The following is a 24784-nucleotide window of genomic DNA, read 5'->3' on the forward strand; positions in this document are numbered from 1 at the left end:
TAAATGATAGTTTGGTCCGGGGGGTTCCAGGGGGTCCCCAGCTATATGATAGTTTGGTCCGGGGGGTTCCAACTTCCAGGGGGTCCCCAGCTACATGATAGTTTGGTCCGGGGGGTTCCAGGGGGTCCCCAGCTACATGATAGTTTGGTCCGGGGGGTTCCAGGGGGTCCCCAGCTACATGATAGTTTGGTCCGGGGGGTTCCAGGGGGTCCCCAGCTATATGATAGTTTGGTCCGGGGGGTTCCAGGGGGTCCCCAGCTACATGATAGTTTGGTCCGGGGGGTTCCAGGGGGTCCCCAGCTATATGATAGTTTAGTCCGGGGGGTTCCAGGGGGTCCCCAGCTACATGATAGTTTGGTCCGGGGGGTTCCAGGGGGTCCCCAGCTACATGATAGTTTAGTCCGGGGGGTTCCAGGGGGTCCCCAGCTACATGATAGTTTGGTCCGGGGGGTTCCAGGGGGTCCCCAGCTATATGATAGTTTGGTCCGGGGGGTTCCAGGGGGTCCCCAGCTATATGATAGTTTGGTCCGGGGGGTTCCAGGGGGTCCCCAGCTATATGATAGTTTGTCCGGGGGGTTCCAGGGGGTCCCCAGCTATATGATAGTTTGGTCCGGGGGGTTCCAGGGGGTCCCCAGCTAAATGATAGTTTGGTCCGGGGGGTTCCAGGGGGTCCCCAGCTATATGATAGTTTGTCCGGGGGGTTCCAGGGGGTCCCCAGGCAGCTAAATGATAGTTTGTCGGGCTAATTAGTGTCAATTTGGGGGTCCTTGACATGAAAAAGTTTGGGAACCACTGCTCTAGACTTGGTAAACTGGGCCTGAGTTGACTGTACTATAGCTTGGACCGCTTCAAATCTAATTAAAAAATTCGGCCACAATCTACAAGCTGACATGGACGTGTCGCAATGCAACACGTTGTGAATGTGCACCTTGTAGATTGGCTGTTATTGGCTAACATTCATCCCAGAATATGGATGCTAGGCTACAAGTGGTTAAATTAATAGCCTTTTTTGCATGCGTTTGTGTCTGCAGAGACCACAAATTGGGGAAAAGAAGTACATTATATAAAAAACAAAACAAATCATGGATTATTTCAGCCAGTCAAAACAAAGTAGAGTTGTTACACTTGGTCAGTTTCCTGGAAGTCTTTAATTTTTACGGCTGGGCCTTTTAACAGCCATAACTGATGGAGCCGTTTGACTCGCTACAACCACAAGAGCTCCTGTTTGTAATGCAGGCAAGCTCGCTATAGACCATTGGCACTATGTCTGAGGTAATAGTACAGCTTTTATATGCAGTGTGTGTGTGTGTGTGTGTGTGTGTGTGTGTGTGTGTGTGTGTGTGTGTGTGTGTGTGTGTGTGTGTGTGTGTGTGTGTGTGTGTGTGTGTGTGTGTGTGTGTGTGTGTGTGTGTGTGTGTCTGCGTGCGTGCGTGCGTGCGTGGGTGTGTGCGTGTGTGCGTGTGTGTGTACACGCGAACGTGCATGTGTTGGTGGGACAGCGTGAAATGGAGAGATAGAAAGAGACAGAAAAATATGGTGTAATAGCCATGGTACAGCGCAGAAAACATGGGGGTGTGAGTGACATAATTTTGCACCCACATGAATAGCACACAGTCAGCAGCGTGCACGCTCAAATCACTTAAATAGTTTCACATCAGCCAATTTAATGGCACAATCTTGGCCGGTGGAGTTTTCTTCTTTTTTTTCTTTTTTACTCTTTTTTATTTTATTCCAAATCCTGTCCATAATCTAATGGCCTTTGAAAGTCTGCCACTTCCCCCAGCCTGGCTTGACAGGTTGTGCATTTGGATCTAATTGAATCCATTTACATCCTGCGTACAAATGGAAAGCATGTGGAGACCTCCCCACCTGGTTCTGATCAGCTACCGAGTTGGGAGACCAACACGCTTACAGCACACCCAGTGCCAGCAGGGTATGCACGAGAGAGAGAAGAGAGAGACATTGGGAAGGAGAGGGGGGGGGGGTATTGCTTTTGGCTTTGGTGTGTTCGATTTAAGCATAACTGCCAAAAATACACGTTCATACATTGTCGCCGTTGGGTGGAAACCTTGTATGTCCAAAAAATAACCTCTGTTAACCAATGGCTCCAATGTAGTTTTTATTTAGTCACATGCTCTTGATAATACTTTTCATCGCTTCAATATAAAACCCACTGACACTCCTAAACTCTTTCACTTTCAAAGATTTTCTGATTTACAAGCTCACAATGAAATGCGTTGTGAGCTTGTAGACCGGCTATTTTCACTACTTTTGTAGTGACTCTTGCACCGCGAATTAGGCCACTAGTTTACGGAAAAAAGCAAAAATCGAAAAAGGTCAAATTTGGAGATACAAGGTTCCTTCCCAACAGCAACGATATAAAGCCACACATATCTGTATCCAATAGCACCCTCTCAGATGTGCTCTAATGTTGTGCTGTGGTATGTATGTTACCACAAGGGGGAGCGCAGCATTGTGTAATGTGTAGCTCCTTATCTGCAGAGAGAGAGAGAGAGAGACTTGCTGACCATACAGCTGTGACTCCAAACCAGAGTTGAGCTTTATAAAGCAAAAGGGGGCTGGCACTTGTCTCCCTCACCACCTCTAAAAGCACGTCTAGCTCTTCCCTAATTCAATATTAGATGAAAGAACATCCTCGCCACCACAGCCAAACCTTGCTGGAAACTTTCAAATCACTCATTTTAACAGACGTCATTGTCAGTAGGTGGTGTGTGGAGATGAATGCCTAAATGATGCTCTGTCGTACGACGGTGTTGCTTGCTGAAAATAGCACATACAGTTGGAGGCCATTGATATTGTCCTTTTCTTTTTGCTGAGGTTTGCGTGATCTGCGCAAAAGGACAGTTAACCCATTTTGGGCGGGAACCCCTTTTGGTGTTTTAAACATTTTTATAATTTAGCTATTGAAAAATAGCAGATCTACAAGCTCATAGCGCGCCACTGAGTGGCGCGCTACGAGCTTGTAGGTCTGCTATTTTTGAAAAATCGTGAAAATATTTATTTCAGAAAACTGGAGGATTTAGAAGGATTTTTTTAAATTTTGAGGTCGGGCCTAAATGGGTCAAATGATAAGGGACAATATCGTTGGCACCCAACTGTATACAAACAAGCTCACAAGCTTGCATATCTGTTTTTTTTCCGGCATGCGACACTGCCGCCCAACGGGGTATGAACTTGGCTTATGGCTTAACCGCTGAGGCGGCGTCAGGGTCAGTGCACGTGTCGGTGGCGGCTGTCCCTGGATGACTTTCATGGATAAGGACATGTAGCCATTTTCTCAGCATCTATGTGTACAGTATCTGTGTCTGTGCATGCGCAATACTGAAAATACTGCCTGCATTATGTGTCCTACATTCGTGTGTGTGTGTGTGTGTGTGTGTGTGTGCGTGTGCGTGTGCGTGTGCGTGTGCGTGTGCGTGTGCGTGTGCGTGTGCGTGTGCGTGTGCGTGCGCGCGCGCGCGCGCGCGCACTCATGTTTGAGTGCCAGATGTGAGAAATAGACATTGTGAGGACTATTTTCCATGGTCCTCACAAGAGAAATGGTTGTTTTATGAATTTGGCGATGTCACACAACAGAGGATTTTCGGCTATTTTAGTCTATTATCAAATCGATAATGGTGTCCTATATGTTGATGTCCTCACAAATATAATGATACAAACGTGTGTGTGTGTGTGTGTGTGTGTGTGTGAAGGCGTTCATGTTAATGGGGGCAGAGGGCAGCATCATGACCTTCAGCTGGTCCCCCTACTGGACCGTCCCAGCCCCCACCTCTCCACACATCTGGTTTGACCATCTCCACCCCAAACCCCTGCTAGCCACCCCCGCCTGCACCTCATCAATCCTTAGTGTCATCGTTACCACAGCCCTGGCCACTGCCAAAGTAAGCCACGACGTGAAGACGTGAAAATGATGAATGGACTTTTCCGGACAGGAAGCGATGGTTGAAGAGACGCCCCACCCTCGCTCATCTTTCCCTTTCCCATTTTTCACTTTTCCATCTTCTGCCACCTCTCCGCCGCCGCGCCTCTCCGCTGCCTGTCCTCCTCGAATCCACCACAGCATTCTGCAAATATAGCCCTCCAAAATATGGGGTTATGTTCACTTGAAAATGGATAAATGGCACTAAAAGGTTGTTCTTTGGATCATTGTAATAGGGGAACCTCTGCTACGAAAATGGTGATACATATAAAGTAAGCTGAAGAACCAGTATTGAACTCAGTATTGAAAACAGGTTCTTCTTTGTACCATAGCGGTGCGTGCGTGCGTGCGTGCGTGCGTGCGTGCGTGCGTGCGTGCGTGCGTGCGTGCGTGCGTGCGTGAAGTGACCATACCATTCGCAGTCCCTTGAGAGTCGAGACCGGTGGTTTAGCCAAAACCCAGAAACTCCCCTACAACAACAGGAAAAAATATATTATAATTTATGTGCCCAAAATATAACGCCTGAAAGCTACAATGATGATAGGTTAACCAAGTCAACTATATGAGTTCAACAATAGCCTTTCTGTTCACTGTATGATAAAGCTGTTATCCTCCATCAATCTGCAATGCATCCCATTGTTTCAAGGTTGACACCGGTGTGGTGGCCACCAAAAATACTACACAGTGAAATCCTCAGTGTTCATTTGACTCTGGGAGTGTAGAATTGGACCCTCACCCCATTTGAAACTCTGAGAGTGCACACAATGGAACCAAATGGACCCTTATGGGTCCAACTGTTTCCATTTTGTACACTCAGAGTTAAATTGAGACTCAGGATTATATAGTGGACGGTTCCCCCTTTGTCCTGCAAATTTGACACTGGAGAGAGATGTATCTAAACGGTTTATCATGAGACATGAGCCTCGGTCTTGTGTCCCTGTCGTATCTCCAGCCACAAGAGTTGCGGGGATCCATGGGACTTTTGTATACCATCTATTGTCTCGTCTGCCTACCCATTTCATTTTCCATTCTCCGTCGGACAATACTGTCCATTAAGCGTTATAAATCGCTGTAGTTTTATTGGCCGTCGTGGTGAATAGAGGTCTCACTGTGTTCCATGGGAAGGAGAATATCAATCTCGATCGCCATTAACGATCAGCCACGACTTGCTCGGTCAGTGTGGCTACTGTACAACACTGGGCTTTGTCTCATGATGGGCCCCACGGAGGTTGTTGAAATGGTGACGACTGAGAAATGAATCTTTAACTTTGGCCAGGCGTCACCGTCTACCACTGTAGATTAAGGCAATTTCTGTGGCGTGCGTCCATATGCTTTTTAACGTTTTGGCTAATAGTTTGTGTCAGGGTGTGTCAGCTGGTGCTCCGACTGGGGCCATGTTTCTGAGTTGCGCCAGCTCTTAAAATCCCTCCATGGTCTCCACTTGCATTTCGCCCCCATGAGCTCTTGCTTCCATTATCGGACCAAAGAAATGCTCCCTTGTTTTGTATGTGGCCCCGGGGCAAAGTAGCACTGGTAGATATTTAAAAGATTTAAGCCTCCTTTGTTTGTGGCTGCAGCAGCAGCAGGGCATGGGCCTACTCCTCCTTTAGCCCAATAGCACTGTAGAGACACCAGCTCTGGGCTCAACTTGTCAATAGGATATCTTCATCATCTATAAAATGAATCTAAGGCTGTGTAATGATGGGGGAAACAGAGTTGTATCTGTCCAAGACGTGATGAATTAAACATCCGTGGACTAGTACGTTTACATGAACCATAGCATCGCTATTCTGGACATGCCATCATAATAGGTGAACATTCTACAAAAATAGCCGATCTAGAAGCTAAAACACTTTATGTAGAGAGGGACAAAAAGGAGGGTGGGCATATAGACCCCTGAGGTATCCCGGTCAGTGATATAGGGTTTAATGGTTAAGTTATTTTTACTGCACATTTTGTTTTGGCCACATTTTAAATGCATTGTTTTATCTCACTATATACAGTACAGAACAGTCACAGAATCAGAAGAAACGGTTCTAGCAGCACATAGCGTTAGTTGAAGAGTTAACATTCTGCAGTATTCCCCTTTAATTTCAGTGTCTGGAATGGAGATATGGTAACATAGTTAGCGACAGTGGGAATGTGTTGAGTGATTTCCTTTCATGTAATTTGATTAGTGGGCCAGGATTACAGCCAGTCCTCCCCCATACACTATTATTCAGGGGAAGAAAAACAATTAAGCTATACATGTTAACTATCAAGGAGGCAACGCACACGCACATGCACAAAGACAGTTACACAAAGATACACACACACACATCAGCTTGTGCGCGCCCGCACACACAAGTCACATTTAATCCTTCATGATGCGCCTGGAATTTCTAATGATTTTAATTAGGGAAGGTGCAGTAGGAGTGTACTCCGTGGCGATGCCGACACTCCAGGGTGCCGGGAGCCAATTAAAAATATGTGCTGATCAAACAGCCTGCCCCAGCCGCGCACGCCCGTCCCCAGAGCCTCCCACCACTGCACTGGGACAGCCAAGCTCAGGGCCTCCTGCTCCCACAGAACAGGCTGGAGACAAGGAGCTGTCTCACGGAGCTACACCTACCAGACACTCCACTCCCCCCAGTAAGGAGCTGCCTCACGGAGCTACACCTACCAGACACTCCACTCCCCCCAGTAAGGAGCTGCCTCACGGAGCTACACCTACCAGACACTCCACTCCCCCCAGTAAGGAGCTGCCTCACGGAGCTACACCTACCAGACACTCCACTCCCCCCAGTAAGGAGCTGCCTCACGGAGCTACACCTACCAGACACTCCACTCCCCCCAGTAAGGAGCTGTCTCACGGAGCTACACCTACCAGACACTCCACTCCCCCCAGTAAGGAGCTGCCTCACGGAGCTACACCTACCAGACACTCCACTCCCCCCAGTAAGGAGCTGCCTCACGGAGCTACACCTACCAGACACTCCACTCCCCCCAGTAAGGAGCTGCCTCACGGAGCTACACCTACCAGACACTCCACTCCCCCCAGTAAGGAGCTGTCTCACGGAGCTACACCTACCAGACACTCCACTCCCCCCAGTAAGGAGCTGCCTCACGGAGCTACACCTACCAGACACTCCACTCCCCCCAGTAAGGAGCTGCCTCACGGAGCTACACCTACCAGACACTCCACTCCCCCCAGTAAGGAGCTGCCTCACGGAGCTACACCTACCAGACACTCCACTCCCCCCAGTAAGGAGCTGTCTCACGGAGCTACACCTACCAGACACTCCACTCCCCCCAGTAAGGAGCTGCCTCACGGAGCTACACCTACCAGACACTCCACTCCCCCCAGTAAGGAGCTGCCTCACGGAGCTACACCTACCAGACACTCCACTCCCCCCAGTAAGGAGCTGCCTCACGGAGCTACACCTACCAGACACTCCACTCCCCCCAGTTAGGAGCTGCCTCACGGAGCTACACCTTCCAGACACTCCACTCCCCCCAGTTAGGAGCTGCCTCACGGAGCTACACCTACCAGACACTCCACTCCCCCCAGTAAGGAGCTGCCTCACGGAGCTACACCTACCAGACACTCCACTCCCCCCAGTTAGGAGCTGCCTCACGGAGCTACACCTACCAGACACTCCACTCCCCCCAGTAAGGAGCTGCCTCACGGAGCTACACCACCAGACACTCCACTCCCCCCAGTAAGGAGCTGTCTCACGGAGCTACACCTACCAGACACTCCACTCCCCCCAGTTAGGAGCTGCCTCAAGGAGCTACACCTACCAGACACTCCACTCCCCCCAGTAAGGAGCTGTCTCACGGAGCTACACCTACCAGACACTCCACTCCCCCCAGTAAGGAGCTGTCTCACGGAGCTACACCTACCAGACACTCCACTCCCCCCAGTAAGGAGCTGCCTCACGGAGCTACACCTACCAGACACTCCACTCCCCCCAGTAAGGAGCTGCCTCACGGAGCTACACCTACCAGACACTCCACTCCCCCCAGTTAGGAGCTGCCTCACGGAGCTACACCTACCAGACACTCCACTCCCCCCAGTAAGGAGCTGCCTCACGGAGCTACACCTAACAGACACTCCACTCAGCCCAGTAAGGAGCTGCCTCACGGAGCTACACCTACCAGACACTCCACTCCCCCCAGTAAGGAGCTGCCTCACGGAGCTACACCTAACAGACACTCCACTCCCCCCAGTAAGGAGCTGTCTCACGGAGCTACACCTACCAGACACTCCACTCCCCCCAGTAAGGAGCTGCCTCACGGAGCTACACCTACCAGACACTCCACTCCCCCCAGTTAGGAGCTGCCTCACGGAGCTACACCACCAGACACTCCACTCCCCCCAGTAAGGAGCTGCCTCACGGAGCTACACCTACCAGACACTCCACTCCCCCCAGTTAGGAGCTGCCTCACGGAGCTACACCTACCAGACAGTAGACACTCGATTCCCCCCGTGGTGAAAAAAGTACTACTAACAATATGTTGTACTTGGGTAAAAGTACAAAAGTATTGGCATCAAGATTGATCCCATATACAGTACAAGATCAGATTGTCCCATATAAAGTTTTCAAATGTATCAAAGCTCAAGCTCAAAATGCTCGTGAGCTTGTAGATCGGCTATTTTCAAATGGCCGAAATGTATATAGGGTTAAAGTGGTTAATGTATGATGTTGTAAATGTAGTGGAGTAAAAAATACAATATTTGCCCCTGAGGTGTAGTGGAGTATAGAAGTAAAAGCATTGGAAATTGGAAATACTCAAGTAAAGTACTAATACCTCAAAATGGTACTTAAGTACAGTACTTAAGTAAAAGTACTTTCCACCACTGTGCAGAAGGAGCTGCCTCATAGAACTTCACCACCAGACACTCCCCCACCCCCCCACACCTCCCCCCTTCCCGGATCCTGGTTCAAGACTCAGCTATTCCCATTAGCTGCACATCGCAGTGGTCTAGCCGGCACACTGGTGCTCAACGTCGGGTCAAAGAACCCATAAGGGTCCAAATGTTCCCTTATGGGAGTGAGTGAGTGTATGTGAGTGACACTCGGTGTCACAGTGTACATTTAGGTCCCATAAAACATAAAACATTTTATCAAACGGGAGTCCGTTGCTTAATCCATCTCAAACTGGGCGTCGTTGAGATGAAAAAGGTTGAGAATCACTGGGGATGGAGCCTAAGCAGCAAGTGAAAAAGAATCACTGAACCAAATACCAAATATCTCTCGAGAGAATTAGACATTTTCACATTTGACATCTGATCCCCTCGGAGTTCCTTCAGCCACACAGGAACCTGTTCAGTCCACTTTTCCCCCTGCAACGACCAGTTCTAGTTCTCGTAAGAATTATATGTCCCATTCAGGATAGTCTCGCGCGGCCAGAGAACAATTTCAGTCTGGAGACTCTGGAACAATGCCTTCAGAGAGCTGAGAAAGGAAGCCGTCATCTGTTCGTCAATATCAATATTTTTTTAATATATATCTTTAAAATATATTATAATTATTTTTCATGTCTGCTAAGAAGCAAGCTATTAGGACAGATTTAAAAGATGAGACGGGAGCGCGAGGAGTGGGACATCCGCTTTATACTTGAATTGATTGATTGATTGATTGATTGATTGATTGATTGAAGTATTTATTAACAGAATTACAGTAGGTTTCAAGCACAACTCAATACAAAAACTGTTAACTGTGAGTGGACGACACCACATAAAGCATTACACTTGTTTACAAGAGGGTCCACCGTTTTCAATTCATCATAACATTTAGAGACGTACAAATATACACTTCTATATAGCCAAAAACAGGAAATCATCATAAAGGAGGTAAAAAGGGGGAAAAACATATACAGTGAGGGGGAAAAGGGGTGGGTGGTTTCCAATTGCAGCCGTCCGTAGGTGCCCTGTGAGAGCGGTTTTGAAGGAGTCAAGGGATTCACATGTCTTAATGACAGTTGGTAGGGCGTTCATTAGGGCGTACATTTTTGTGGCATAGGAGGGATCGTTGTCAAAGCTTCCGTTGCACTGTACAAGAGAAGTATTTGAAAATTGTGGGTCAACAGACTATTAGACTATTTGCTTTTCTTTTCTTTTGTTTAACATACAGTAGGTCTACTACTGACGATACTGCCGGTGATGTTTTTTCATTTGTGAATAGGTTTGTCATACCCGTTCCCTCCTCCCCCTCCTATCATTAGGCTTCTCTGTCCCTGATTAATGATACTAATGAGAATGTGCAGCCATTCAGTCTACATTCTATGTTGTCCTCTGGCCTGAGCTGTGTGCACCGTCCCGTCCTCTTAAGAATGGAGGACGAGGGCCTTTGGTTATTTTCAAACAAACACACAGAAATGCAAGTCGAGTCTTAATCTCTGAGACTGTGGAAGTGGAACCAAGTGGAGCATTACTGGTCCATTTGGTTCCACTTATACACATTCAGAGTTAAATGAACACTCCATATTTCACTGTGCAATTATTTAAAATATATATTTTGGGGAAATATCTTTATAGAGAGATAACTTCCGCACACCCGGTAGGTAATTTGGAGCAGGTGCGATGATGACGAGGCATACAATGTAGGAGAAAGGAGGGACACCTGCACACCGCCACTTGCTAGGTTCAGAGCATTTATTGTAAAGAAGCAACGTTTGGGTCTTGCGACCTTCCTCAGGCTTGTTTCAGAATGGGCTGACATTGTCACTAAATACATTTGAAGAAGTCTAAACAACCAATCACAATGCATGTAATAATCTAAACAGATAACAGCTGTGAAAAACCTTGTCACGTGACTTAAAGGTACAGTGTTTCTGTGAACATTCCTCATATACCATTGAAAATAGCAGATTACAATAATACAGGGAAAAAGAGAATTATATATAAATGTCATGCCATATACTGCCATTTTTACTCTGTTAAAAAGAGTGGAAAATAGAAATAAAAAATAATAAAAACATTGCGCCTATAATCCCAGCTGGTCAAATATCGGGGAAATATCTTTGACACAGAAGCAAATGAAGCATGCTCGTGAGTGAGCAATGCATCTCATGTACAAAAACACACACAATCACAGATTGCATGCAAGTGCGTGTCCTTGCACGCACACAGCCAGGGCTGCATGTGCATTGCAGCTAAAGCCCTCTTTTTTGTGTGTGTGCCTAAAAACACATTGACTCACCAAGAACACAAAGCTGAAAGGATTGAAATGTACTCCATGAATGATGAATCATATTTCCAAACACCCCAAAAAAAAGCCATTTACATGTATTTGCATTTCAGATCAGTGACAGGATGCATGCAGGATGTAGAATGTTTACAGGAACTCTGTTCAGAATGTTACGTGACTGTCCAACGTAAAATTATAGGTCGATAAATATTTTTGCTGCATTATCTCTCTACCAGTTTTTCTTAGGTGTATATATTTCAAGCCACTGCTATCGCTGAACAGCTGCAGGTGGGGATGTTTATGGCTGCCATTCTTCAATCAGCACACACTGCACTGTGGGCCTATGCAGTGAGTTAGTGGAACGTCATGAAAGAGGAATCTCCCTCTTTCATTCTCTTTCATAGGCCTACTTCTTTTTTTCCCTCTCTCTTCTTCTTACCACTTTGCGTGTTTCGAAAACCAATCGAAGGAAAGAGAAAAAGGTTCTGAAACATCATCAATATGTAAATGGTGGCAAATGAGCTGCCTTCTTCCACCCGAGTGGTTCTCTGAGGATTTCAGAGTCGTGTGAACTACACCAGTCTCTTGATTTCTACCTGTTCACCAAGGCACCGGTGATGATCTAGCACTGTTAAAGTTTTATCTTTGACAGACATTGCTAGCTTGTCGGGGGGGGAGGGGGTCGGTACATTTGAAGATTCATAAAAGCCCCCCCACCCCCTAGTCATACCAGCCACAGACAGTGAAATACGGCTCATCACTTTTATGTCGGAAACACAATTGGCCATTGGGATGTGAAATTAATCTGACAGAGGGGCCATCTGCTATAGGGGGCACATTGGCCCCTACGAATACTGGCTCCGGCTTTGCAAAGGACATTTTTAATTGGGCACTTCATGTGAAAAGCATATACATGTCACATAAACTGATCTGTTAGTATGACAGAGGAGCTGGATTTATGATGGCTACGAATGAAGTGGTACACACAGAGAGAGAGAGAGAGAGAGAGAGAGAGAGAGAGAGAATGCTGGACAATCATCACTTGTTAAACAATTGATACATGACTGTATAGAACTGTGCAGGGAGGTTGCTAATTGATTCTCTGCCCATTTTGCCCAAGATGTCTTCAGAGTTTGCTTGAACAAAATATCGTTAACAAAAGCACATCATTGTCATCTTCGGCACTTGCTTGCGCCATTAAAATACTCAGCTGTTGGCACAGGCGTGTCTACTTACATAGCCTGAAAATGTTCATTTTGGAACACGGCCTAGCTATGCTGAGAAGAATGCCTGAATCCTGGAATTCTCACTGATTAGTCATCGCTAAACAGCCTCGCATTCGGCATCCTTTGTTTTACGCCAGTAACAGCAGTAAAGACAGGTTGCGAACTGGAGACCACAAGTTGGAACAAGGCTAGATTTGGTGTCTCAAGAGTCTTTTTTAATTGGTAATTTGGTGTACGGATGCCTCTCCTGCCGTTCACGTTCATGACTGCAAGATATACTATAAGTTGTCACATGCGAGGTGCAAAAGTTGTTTGTACAAGTTATGTCTATAGCAAGACTCTCTTAGACTCCCCCATCACTAAATCTTTTCAATATTTTATTTCTCAAATGTGGTACAGTACAGTAGAAATAGTCAGTTGGCAATTGGCATACTATTGTATGACTACTGTGACTTTTTAGTCAGTATAGGGTCAAACATGTTGACCCTATACTGTAATTGCAGGTTTTACTACGGTTCAAATCTAACCAGCGAAATGGTAGATAGATAGATAGATAGATAGATAGATAGATAGATAGATAGATAGATAGATAGATAGATAGGTTGTCATTTTGAAATGACACCAACCCATGTAATAATCTGGTCTCTCATCATTTCTGACACCATCTGCATGCCATGGATGTTTTTTAGCAGGCTGTTACCACTCAACTTGACGCAGGGCCTACCCTGCTGCATAACAAACACACTCTCTAATCCATTTCAACTGGGAACTTAGCTAAAAAAGCATAGTTTTATACTTGGGCTATTAAAAAATAGCAGATCTACAGGCTCGTAGCACTGCACAAAGTGATTTAAAAAATCATAAACATTTGTGCATCTTTTTGGGGGGCGGGGGCTGGGGATTTTCTGTCTTTATTGATAGGACACCGTGGAGAGAGAGACTGGGAATGACATGGAGCAAAGGTCAAAGACCGGTACATAATTTTGGGGGTCTGCCTTGACATGAAAACGTTTGAGAATCACTGATATATAGCAACATACGTTTTTCCGAAAACTGTTTTAGAAGACATTTGTAGGATCATCCTCTAGGTCTTAATGGGTTAACAGGTGATTTATACTTCGACGTAGGACGCTGTTGCCCCCATGGCCACTGATCTACAATCTCACAATGCCTCACATCGATTCGTGATGCGTTGTGACAATGTGGATCCAGCTATATCCCGCGACTCTGTCGTACGACGGAGTATAAAACTGGGCCTCAATGTACGTATATCATTCACAATCGAGGCAGCAGCCATATGTCCCTCTCATGTACTCTATTCCAACCACCGTCATGAAATCATGCGGTCTCGTTTCGCCATCAAACCGGACGATAGCAGTGGGCATATACTGATATGTTAGCCGCTCACAATCTAACCATTTAGGGCTCAGTGAGGAGATGTGGATAAAGGCTGGGTTGTGTGTGTGAAATGAATGACTGTGGGGGCTATGTGAAAGGAGGAAGCCGAAAGGGCTGTGCAGGCCCCGGGCCCCTGAGCCTGGGAGATACTATAGGCCTGTGTCCTCCAGGCCCCTGGTCTGATCTGCGTTATCACTGGCCAGTTGAGCCATGTGATGTTTATGCAATGCCTCTCCAACCTGCAGCTGGGGGGGGGGGCGAGTGGAATCAATCGCCTCACAAACTCCCTTTATTATCTCGAAACAAGAGCTTTTTAGTGACAACAGCCATCCTGGTCACATGACCATGGCAGCATCATGCAGTGTCCCCCAGCACCCCTCGCTGCAGATGTTGAGAGGAGAAAAAAACATGGCCGATAAGTTTAATAATGGAGGCACAATGTAGTCGCTGTGTATGTCTTAACCCATTAAGACCTGAGACCGATTCTACATATTCTACAAATCTGTACTTTCAAGCTTTTTAGAAAATGTTCAAAAATAGAATTTGTACAAGCTCGCAGCACGGCACGACGTGATGTGCTATGAGCTTGTATATCTGCTATTTTTGAACAGCCAATGGAAAAATCTAAAATGGTTTTAATGGGTTAAAGCCCTCATGTTAGACAAAATGGTAATACAGTCTTATATCAGCCAGGAAAACTCTCTCACAGTCAAACAAATGTATGGTGGATAATGATTTGCAAAATGATTTGCTTAAATCTGTTGGTCGGAATCATTTGAATTAGACCCACCATATGTATTTTTCCCCTTGAGAGGAGAGTTGACATAAAATAGGTCTAAAAGAAATAAACTGATTCTATTTGCATACTGTGCTGATATTATTGATGAGCTAAACTCTAAGCATTATTTCACACAGGCAAGCACACATTTTCTGCTCTTGAGCGTCATAAATTCTCCTCGTGCTGGATTATGTTTCTTGGTCACAAATAGCACAAAACTGCATTGGAATGGGGAGCATCTATTTATGAACATTGCTTATATAGTCGATTCCCATATGACTGCAGGGAAAGTGTAGCCAAATGTGGAGTAATCCCTGTGGAAGGTAATGAAGGGGTTAAGGATATGACGTCAGGCTCCCTGGGTCGGTGAACTTAAAGGTAAAGAGAGTCGATGTTCTGTGTGTGCGAATCCAGAGGAGAAGAAAGGGACTGCCTCAAATGAAAATATTATTCACTTATGTTGACAGATTTCAGTGTCGAAAGGCCTCGGCTGATGATAACACTGAATGAATAACACTGGAAACACTGCGTTTTATTTGTGAATTTTATGATTTGACACCTTATACATTCAAGTGATTCCCCATGTGTTCCATTTTTGGATATGGCATGACTTAACTGTCTATGCACAGCGTACTGTAGCTAATCAGCACCATTTCCACCCCACTTGTTATTATGTATGTATTAGGTGTGTTTATAGACCTAATTCTAACTAACAAAAACTACTTTAATTCCAACATCACTATTGTTAATTTGATTTGTTGATTTGTTTTTATTCACATTAAGCTATGAATATCAATATGCCAGGTTTATAATATACTCTACATAACACTAGATTGACTGCATTCACCAAATATGTTTACAATCCATAAAAAACTAAAAATCTTTAAATAATTAAAAAAGATAACCTATGGCTAGTCTACTCCCATTTCTCCTGTCTTTTGTTTGCCGGCCTAGAGAAGGAAGTATTGCAGAGTGTGACCGTCAAGTTTGCTGGCGCATAAAGGCCATAACTTTTATTAGCGATTAATGATTAGAGTTGGACGGCTATGTTTAATGCTGTATATTGTTATATAGAATATTATGAAATGTATGTAAGCTGAACATTATGTCTGATTTGTTCGAAAATAAATTCGTCCCTGAAGTGAACCTCAATCAGTCTAAAAGCAGAGCTGTTAAATAGCCTGCCAGAACGGTGAAGGCTCTGCTTCTGGTTGTGCCATATGTCACTAGAATTCACATATTTCTCATGAACCCCAACCCCCTTCTGGGCGTCCATTAGACCAATCCATCTACCATGAAATATTAGCAGTCTGTACACCTACATACTAGTATACTGTATAGTAGATTCCCAGAAATGCAGTTTCTGTGGATGTTTGTGCATTTTCAGTGGTAGCTAGCTAAACTATCAGGCTATCAGAAAATAGATCCAGAGATTTTCTGAATGTAGCACACACACACACGCACGCGCACGCATGCATGCATGCATGCACGCACGCACGCACGCACGCACGCACGCACGCACGCACACACACACACACACACACACACACACACACACTAGCCATGGCTGTTTCTCTGACCTCATTTGTCCATGTTAAACTCTTATTATTTGACTGACCGTGCATAACTACCAAATGGTTAAAAAAAAGATCGTCCTTGTCTGCATGGACCACCAAGACAAGGTCAAAAATTGCACGATAGACTGCTGGTTTGGAGCTAGTAAAGATGGGCCATGATAGCTGGTGCGTTGATGTTATTTTTTATTTTTTTGCATCTGTTTAATGCAACCCCAAAACATACCAGTCACTGAATGTTTTATGTGCGGCCATAGTTTCATAGCATTGCAATTTGACCCATTTAGTTAATTTTAGTCTAGTTGCTGCAGCCACAGTCTATAGCCTATTTCATTCTATTATCAGTTCACTTCAATAAACACCTTGCTTAAAAATGTTAAATGCATTTTTATCAATCACACATATAAGCCTAATGTGTGTAGGCCTGGATCCATGATCAGGATGACTGCCTGTGTGTGCTCGACATCTCAGTTATACATGTGAGGCTTATAGCAAACTAATGTTTTTCTAAATTCACATCCAGCAGGCTCTCAAGGCTATACCCACCCCTAGTGACCGAGGGCCTGTTCTCTGTCTGCAAATGTGGGTGGGAGACACAAAGTGTCAATCATTGACGCTTCATTGATCAAGGACAATCCTCGTTGTAAACCTGGTCTTTTTTTCCCTTTTCTTAAGAAATCAATCAATCCGTATTATCGCTCTGCCCATACCATAGCTAAGAAGGTGTTTGTGCATGTGTGTTTGTGTGTGTGCCCGTGCACACATAACACACACGCACGTGACCACCTACGGGCATGCTCTCACTTGAAAAGACCCTATTACTATGGCATATACAAATTCTAACACATTGGAATTCTATAGCAGGTCTATTCCACCTCTTTAATTTCACACAGTGACAAAAAAAGCTATGATTAAATTCAATCGTAGTGTACAAAAATGCTGTGTGTGTGTGTGTGTGTGACTGTGTGTGTGTGTGTTTCTATATGTGTATATATATATCATTTACACTGCAGGACCACAATGGAAAAAAGCCCTTAGGGCTTTTTTATATAACATTGTTTATACACCATTGTATAATCGTACCATACTATTTGCAAACTGTAAATAATGTATTCAATCAATAAAAAAAAAGGACCCAGTGCATTTTTTTTATATAGATATGGATATATGTAAATAATCAAAAGTGATTCTGTGTATACAAAGGTTTATCATTTTAAAACCAAATGATAGACGTTTATCATTGATTTTCACCAGTATGGAGTAGCACAGAATTTAAATCAAGATATTTGCACCGAAAGGGTTTCAAATCGAGGTCTTTGCCTTGTAGGTCACAGGCCACAGGGTCACAAATGATGGGTTGTTTTGTATACAATTCTACCTGATTTGCATTACTCTTCTAACAAAATAGCCGCCTGTCTACACTCATAATGTATTGAGGTTTTAAACATAAAAAAATATATACGTTTCCCAAAAGAACCAAACAATACCAAAGGCAGACAATTTACTATTTTATTATTCATACAAAATAGACATACAATAGACAAATTATTGCCTATACAGTTTAGCCTTTGGAAACGCCATGTAGCCTATACCTTTGTTCACTCATGCATAAAGTGGTCTGACATTATTACTTAACAGTAATTCACATAAAAACTTAAAACAATTAATGTATATATATAGGCTAATCTGCATCCAATGCCAACTTGCCACGGCCTAAGAACCGTTCAGAACATGTTTGCTTTTTCCCCCCCATGCAAGATAAGACTCCATTCACCCTCTCTCGTCGACACATAGTTCAGTGCAGTCAGACATTCTGGATCCATGAATTCAGCGACAAACCCAGCGAAATACAATTATATACAACATGCATGGCTGGCTATCTATCATCGATGCAGTTCACTTCACATATAGAATCTCATTTAAAAACAAATCGTAGCAGTATTCTTTTTCACTACCGTGTCTACATCGACAAACCTCATGCAGCCACACTTTAAAATGGTGAAAAAGACTCCATGCAGAGCGACTCCGGCAAGCTGATCCCCCTTTCTCTCCTTCTCAGCCTCGCGTTAGCCTAAAATACCTACTGCATTCGAGCCTCCTTTCAACTTGTTTTCGCAACTTTAAACGATTAGACATTGTTGCTCCACATTTATCCGAAAACTAACCTCGATTTTTAAATATCTCTAACGTATAATTTCCCCTCTCTGCAGCGTTGCCTTTGATTCACGCTTGACTCATATGGCTCCGGGGCCAATGGGGTCCGCCTTTGGAGAGCCTTGAAACTGTCTCTTCTTATCTCCTTTCATCATCTAACCCTGGGATGCCTTGAAACCGCAGGGCCAGTTATTGCCTTTTTTTCCCCTTTTTTTTTAGACAGCCCAATGCGGACTGGCCAACAGCCAATCAGAGTCTTGTTTACACTCTGTGAGTGACAATACTCTGGCAAAGTGCCAGCCAATCACAACCCATTCAGGGGAATACATTTATAAACATTTAGCATAATGTAATAACACAAGTCCATTGTAATAACTCGAGAAATATGAGGCTATACAACTATTGTCTTGCCTTGGAGAAAAGAACAGACAAGCAATGACAACTAGGCCTATTTACAATAAGAATAATAACAAATATAAGAATAATAATAATTATTAATTATTAATCATAATTATTGTTAATAATAATAAAAGCGTATGAAATTGGTTGGTACTCTAGGCTACATGATTTACTTTATACACCTCATATGGCACACTATTAAATTGTGTGTGTGTGTGTGTGTGTGTGTGTGTGTGTGTGTGTGTGTGTGTGTGTGTGTGTGTGTGTGTGTGTGTGTGTGTGTGTGTGTGTGTGTGTGTGTGTGTGCGCGCATGTGTGTGTAGGCTTTCGGAATTGGCTTTCGGAATGGCAGCCAAGTCTATGGACTTTTAATGCTTGTTTAGAGCACTTTTCCTGGTAGAGTTTGATTAAAGTGCTCTACACAAACATTAAAAGGAGACCCTCACTTCACACAAGTGTTAGGAGAAATTAGGTCAAATGTCCGCCAAATATAACCTAAATATTGTCCCCATACGTCTCATATTTGCCATTGACAATCAAAGGAAAAGTTAGGTCAAATGTCCGCCAAATATGACGTAAATGTAACCACAATCACATAAATTCAGCTGTCCATGATGATGTATAATGATAAGACCGCCCCTCACTTCACACAGGTGTGATTTTTTTTAAATCATTTTTAAAATCATTTTCTGTAGCCTACATTACAGAATATTATGCAGGACCACAAATGAAGCAAGCCCTTTATAGGGCTTTTTGTGTTATCCTTTTAGCATCTTTGTGTAATCGTATATGTACGACTTTGCAAACCAGTAGCCTAATAATAGCTATTTTCTAAATTCTAAAGTATTATATCAAAAAATTTAACTTGCACTATAGCAGCCAGTTAAATTGGTAAACGCATTGGCCTTTATTTACAATGGTTTACTCCACCCCACCCTAAATGTTTCTAATAAACACACATAGACAGAATGCATATAAATGAGGAGCCTACATTCATTGAGCTCATATTAAAGCCCACTCTGAGCTTTAAATCTGGCGCCGCTCACTTTGTTTAGCATCGCCAGTCACCGTGCCATTGGCCCGCGACGCCGGCCAATCGGAGCCTCCGGTGTCCCCGGGCGGGCGGCACGAGCGCATTAACATGCAGGTATCCGTCCAATGGGCGAGTGTGTTTACCCTCCCTGAGATGCGAGGCACGCAGTGCATTGGGAGAGACAGAATCGCTGTTCGGAGAGATCCGAGTTCTCGATTCACCACAGTGTTACCAAGCCCCGAATCCTACTGCTTTTTAGTAGACACAAGCTTCAAATGGAAAACTGTGGGATTTAAACTGTATTATCCACGTTTTTCTTTTTAAATGGGCGTCGCACTTGTGGTCTGCACCTTCCCTCTCCTTTTTTTGTGATTTTATAATTTATTTGTTATGCAAGGATTTAACATACCAGTAAGTAGTATTTTTTATATACTTAATTTTTTTTTTTGCTGTTGAATAAAACATCTGAAGGCCTGTCTCGTTTTTTTATGTATAATAAACAGATGCCAGCTGGCAAATTGTTAGATGTGACCTACAATAAGCATTGCATAAATGCCTAACATGCATTTGCATGTAAGTGTAGGATATATAAATGATATAATTAATTTAGCAATGAGCTGACAAAAATAGTATTAGTGTCATTATTTGTAGGCCTAAAATGACCTAATAATAAAAACATTGTTAGACTATAACAATAATATAGGCTATTAGTATTACAGATTGCAGTATTTTAACATTTCCATATACTGAAAACCTATATTTTATATTATAATTAGGTGAGCTATCTAGCCTATAGTTATTTCCAATTGTGTTGCGGTAATTATCTATTTTTTTGAAGCATTCTATAATTTGTAGTGTAGCATAGATTTACAATTTCTATCCACTTCTCATATAGCCTAGGCTAATTGGCCTTTCTCCCTATTTCATAAGGCCTTATTTGTGAAATTGATGAATTGTTGATTCATTTAAAAAATAGTTATTCTAGGCGTAATCTGTTGACCTATAGTCGTCATAAACTCATACGGATCATTTGCATAGAGGAAGGGGACGCATGTTTAGCATTATCCCATGCCGTGGTGTGCTCCGCCTGGCCAGCCTCGACGTGGAGGGGTGCCTCTCTCCGGCAGCCTGCTCCGACCTATAAAACATAATTTGATTTATTATCCGAGTTTCTGCATCTGATCGGATTCTGCATGCGAAATAGGTATAGCCTGCCCGTGTTACGCAATTGAATTAACAGGCGTCGATCATTTAAACATTTAAACAAATATATATACAGTAGTTTGCAGGGGGGGAGGAAAAAAATCGCGTTTTGACGTGAAGAGAAAGGGGCTCGCCTCGGACATGATTTGCGTCTGCTGCTAAATAAATTCGTGCGAATAGCCTATACACATTTGTAGAAGCTTTCGCACGGCAGCTTCTGAGACGGATGGGGTTTTGGGGAGGTTTTATTCTGTCGCTGTGAGAGTGGACGCACACACAGTGGGCTGGGGGGAATAAAATGCATCAGTATGGCGATGGACGGTAATGGCTGACTGCAAGCAGTCTCTATGTGGAGACAAAGGCAGTCTTCGTGACGGTCGGCCATTCACCTTGGAGTCTAGTTTGAAGCTTCAGCTCTCGACTCACATGCCGCATTAAAAAACGGCCTGAGATGAGGATGTCCATAACATGTAACTAAATCGAGGGGTTTATATCGTTTTGTATAGACTCTTAGTTTAATAATGTTTGATCAGATGGTCCTCTGATGCCCACTGCCATTATATGAACACCAAACAGGACTGTCACGTTTGTGGACTGTATAGGCTACTTCTTTTTTATTTATTTTTTTAAAGACAAAGGCAAACATCAATATTGCAATCACACAATTTATATTATGCTGCTTTAATTGTTTTCTCTGCTGAAAATGTCATTTTGTGGCATATTGCTACAAGAACAGGCTTTAGTCTCTAACACATTTTGGGATTACTCTATTTGATTACCTGACATGAAATAGGACAAGACAGATTGAAGACAGTGAGAGTGCAGTTATTCAAAACACCAGAGAAAGAGAGAGCGAGAGACAGAGAGGACAGAGGAGACCCATTTTGCTCCTGAGTCCTGAGCTATGCATCTCAGTTATGGAGAGGCATTCTAATGACATTTTGAAGATTAGGGCCTTGTGCTTGATGAGTTGATGGTGAATCGGGTGTTATGTGCTGCCAGTGGCTTGCTTGTGCCTTGGTCTTCGAATTCGTTGATGCATGTTGTTGATGCAATTTGCAAATGTCAGTTTTATAAACATTGAAGAAGAGCTAAATACAACCACGTCTAAGTTGGTATAACACACCAGTGTCCGAAACCAGATATCGCTGCGGTGCAGTCAAAAGAATAAAATGTATTGTTGTTAGACTATCGCTAAGGAACAGAACAGAGGTGATATAGGCACCTTCCATAAAACGCCTGTAACAATCCGAGACAATAGGAGAGGAGCAAGAGAAGGCAGTGTTCACCTTGAGGTGTGATAAGCTGCCACACATGTACATGTTTGAGGGAAAATAGCCCATTTATATTGTGATCAAGGACACAAGATTGTCTTTTCACTTAAAAAATAAATAAATATAAAACAACTATTGACCAAGATTCTGTAATGTGGCTCTGGCGGTAATTAATCGGGTTTTGACAAGACTGGCAAGTGAAGACATAGTACGACTATAGATTATTTTGATGAAATATAATGGCAATCCATTAAAGATACGATTCTGTGATGTGTTGCCTAAAGATCTAGGCCTACTATACGCGTCTAGCAGGCTGCTATGGAGTGCTCCTCTGTGTGAGATGCATATGTGGCCAGGCCTGTATCCTAGGCTGATCAATAGGGTTGAAATCTTGCTGGGGTTTTGAAACCCTTTACTGGCCGGGCGGTTGCTGGTGTTGTAGCTTCAGACGATCGCACGCGTTCTGCGGGTACTAAAAGTAAACCGTCCGTGGTCGTGGTGTGATTGCAGTGCAAAAACCTCGGTGCGAGAAGGATTCATATTTTTTTTATTTTTTGCCAGGCGTAATATAAGCTTTAAATGTCTGTAACATTTATGCTATATCATTCGGTATTTTTTCCCACCCTGCCCTGCCTGCCTTGCTAATGTAAATTATTTTCTTCCAAACAGAAAAGATGATTGGGGGCTACGTTTTTGGCTGGAGAAGCCTACGATCAACTAAATGCAATACATAGATCTGCAGGAAAGGATTATTATATGGGTTGCATTTGATTCTCCCGACCTGCCCTCCGGATTTCGGATTATTCAACATTCGCCAGGATGGAAGGACGGGATTTCGCTGCGCCGGCACACCTCCTCTCAGAGCGGGGCGCGCTGGTTCACCGTGCCGCCTCTCGGATCGCTCCCTCCGGCCACGGCTCTGTGCAACATGCCGGCCACTTCCCGCCAGGAAAATACTACCCCTCGCACATTCCAATGGCTCCCCACTCAGGTTAGACCACTATACGTCAATTATATGTTCTATATTGCTCGTCGAAATGCATTTTGTCCGCATACCCGCTTTATTTGTGTTTCACACGATCCCACGTATTGCTTGTCTCACAGTCAGTGCACGTATAGAATAATAGGCTGAGCCGCTGAGGCTCTCTGCAATATGTTTTGCCGTTGCTACAAAGCTGATTATTTCACAAAATCTGCAGATTAGAAGTCGTATATATATTTTAAGAAAATGGCTCCAGTGGTTGGGGCAGAGTAAATTAAACCGTCAGGTCAAACTACAAATCAGGTGGAATTGATTAGGCTTGATCAAGATTTTAACTGAACAGAATCAATATCCATAACCTTCCTCTCAAGGCTGGCAACTTAATTAAGCAAACAGCCTATTTGAATACTTGAAACTTCTAAACACCTATATATCCTTAATACAGACAGACAATATTTAATTTATTTGTTCTCCCTTTTTACATCTGGTAAGCACATGGTAAGCTCTGGTTTTGAATGTAGAGATATTTGTCTTTCCATTTCAATTTCTCATGTTAGGTGGCTGGCTATATCACCTTGTCACAAATAAAGGCCAAGCTCATGGCTTCTATACACCTGATGAAGGTGCATGGGCTGAATGAATAAGCATAGCTATAGGGTCCATATAGGGAGGAGAGGTTGCCTAATACAAGAATCCTCCTTCAATATTGGGAATTTGAGTGTCTGGGTGCGAATGGATTCACAGGACATGTGTCAGGTTTAACCATTTGAGCCATATTCAAAAACCTTTAAAAAAAGCAAAAAACACATTGTGAGCTTGTAGATTGGCTATTTTTGTTTTATTTTTGTATGTGCCCTATAATGAGATGCCCACAACCGGGACACCATGGTTGAAAGTGGTTGGCTAGTGATTTGGGTATTTTGCTATACCACATGCAAATGTTCACGTTCACAAACGTGAATGCACACATTCATCCCATGGTCACATTGGAGAGTCAAACTAGCAGCTTAAAGGATAGTACTGCTGAATGGAATAATCATTCATGGACGTGAATTGGGGAGCAGATGGGCTGAATCGAGACAGGTCACATGAAATGACATATTGGTTGTATCAAATATCTGTGCTCTGTAAATAATCTCCTCAAAATTGAGAAATGTACCCATCAGAGTCTCCTGTATTGCTTTACATGTAGACAGTGAAACCAATCATTTTAGTTGGACTGAATTTATTCGTATTTGTCTTTAATTTATTTCTAATTGCAAGGAGTCCATCCCACACACCAACAGCTGAGATGCAGGGACATTTGTCTTCAAAAGCAATTGCATACTTAGCACTTGAAAATAACATTCAACATTTTTATTTCTAGTGTTTAGTCGATAATACATTTGGAACTGGATGTTTACGTGGAAAACATTTTTCTGGCTCATTTGCTACTGGGAAGAAAATAAATACTGTAGGATATGATTTTTTGACAAATCGCCTCTTATTCTCTGAGTCCAGCCATTGATTTTGTTATTCTTGAAAAATTCAGTTGCTATTCTGCAGGTGATATGCGATGCATATCATATCATATGAGATGCATTTGAGGCATTTCTGAATTAACAGTAGAGTGATTCTGAATCCATTTTAATCTTCAAACCTGCACATA

General features: G+C 43.6%; 1 protein-coding gene across 1 annotated transcript in view; it reads left to right on the plus strand.

Annotated features, from left to right (window-relative positions):
- Positions 1-20841: 20841 nt before the first annotated feature.
- bahcc1a (BAH domain and coiled-coil containing 1a) overlaps positions 20842-24784 on the plus strand; it is a 106484-nt gene continuing 102541 nt past the window's right edge. Inside the window, 2 exon segments of the mRNA XM_079520452.1 lie at positions 20842-20881; positions 22824-23145. Of these exon segments, the coding sequence (XP_079376578.1) occupies positions 22974-23145 (172 nt within the window). The 5' untranslated portion in view covers positions 20842-20881; positions 22824-22973.

This window comes from Electrona antarctica, assembly GCF_951216825.1.
Source record: "Electrona antarctica genome assembly, chromosome: 14".
NCBI lineage: Eukaryota > Metazoa > Chordata > Actinopteri > Myctophiformes > Myctophidae > Electrona > Electrona antarctica.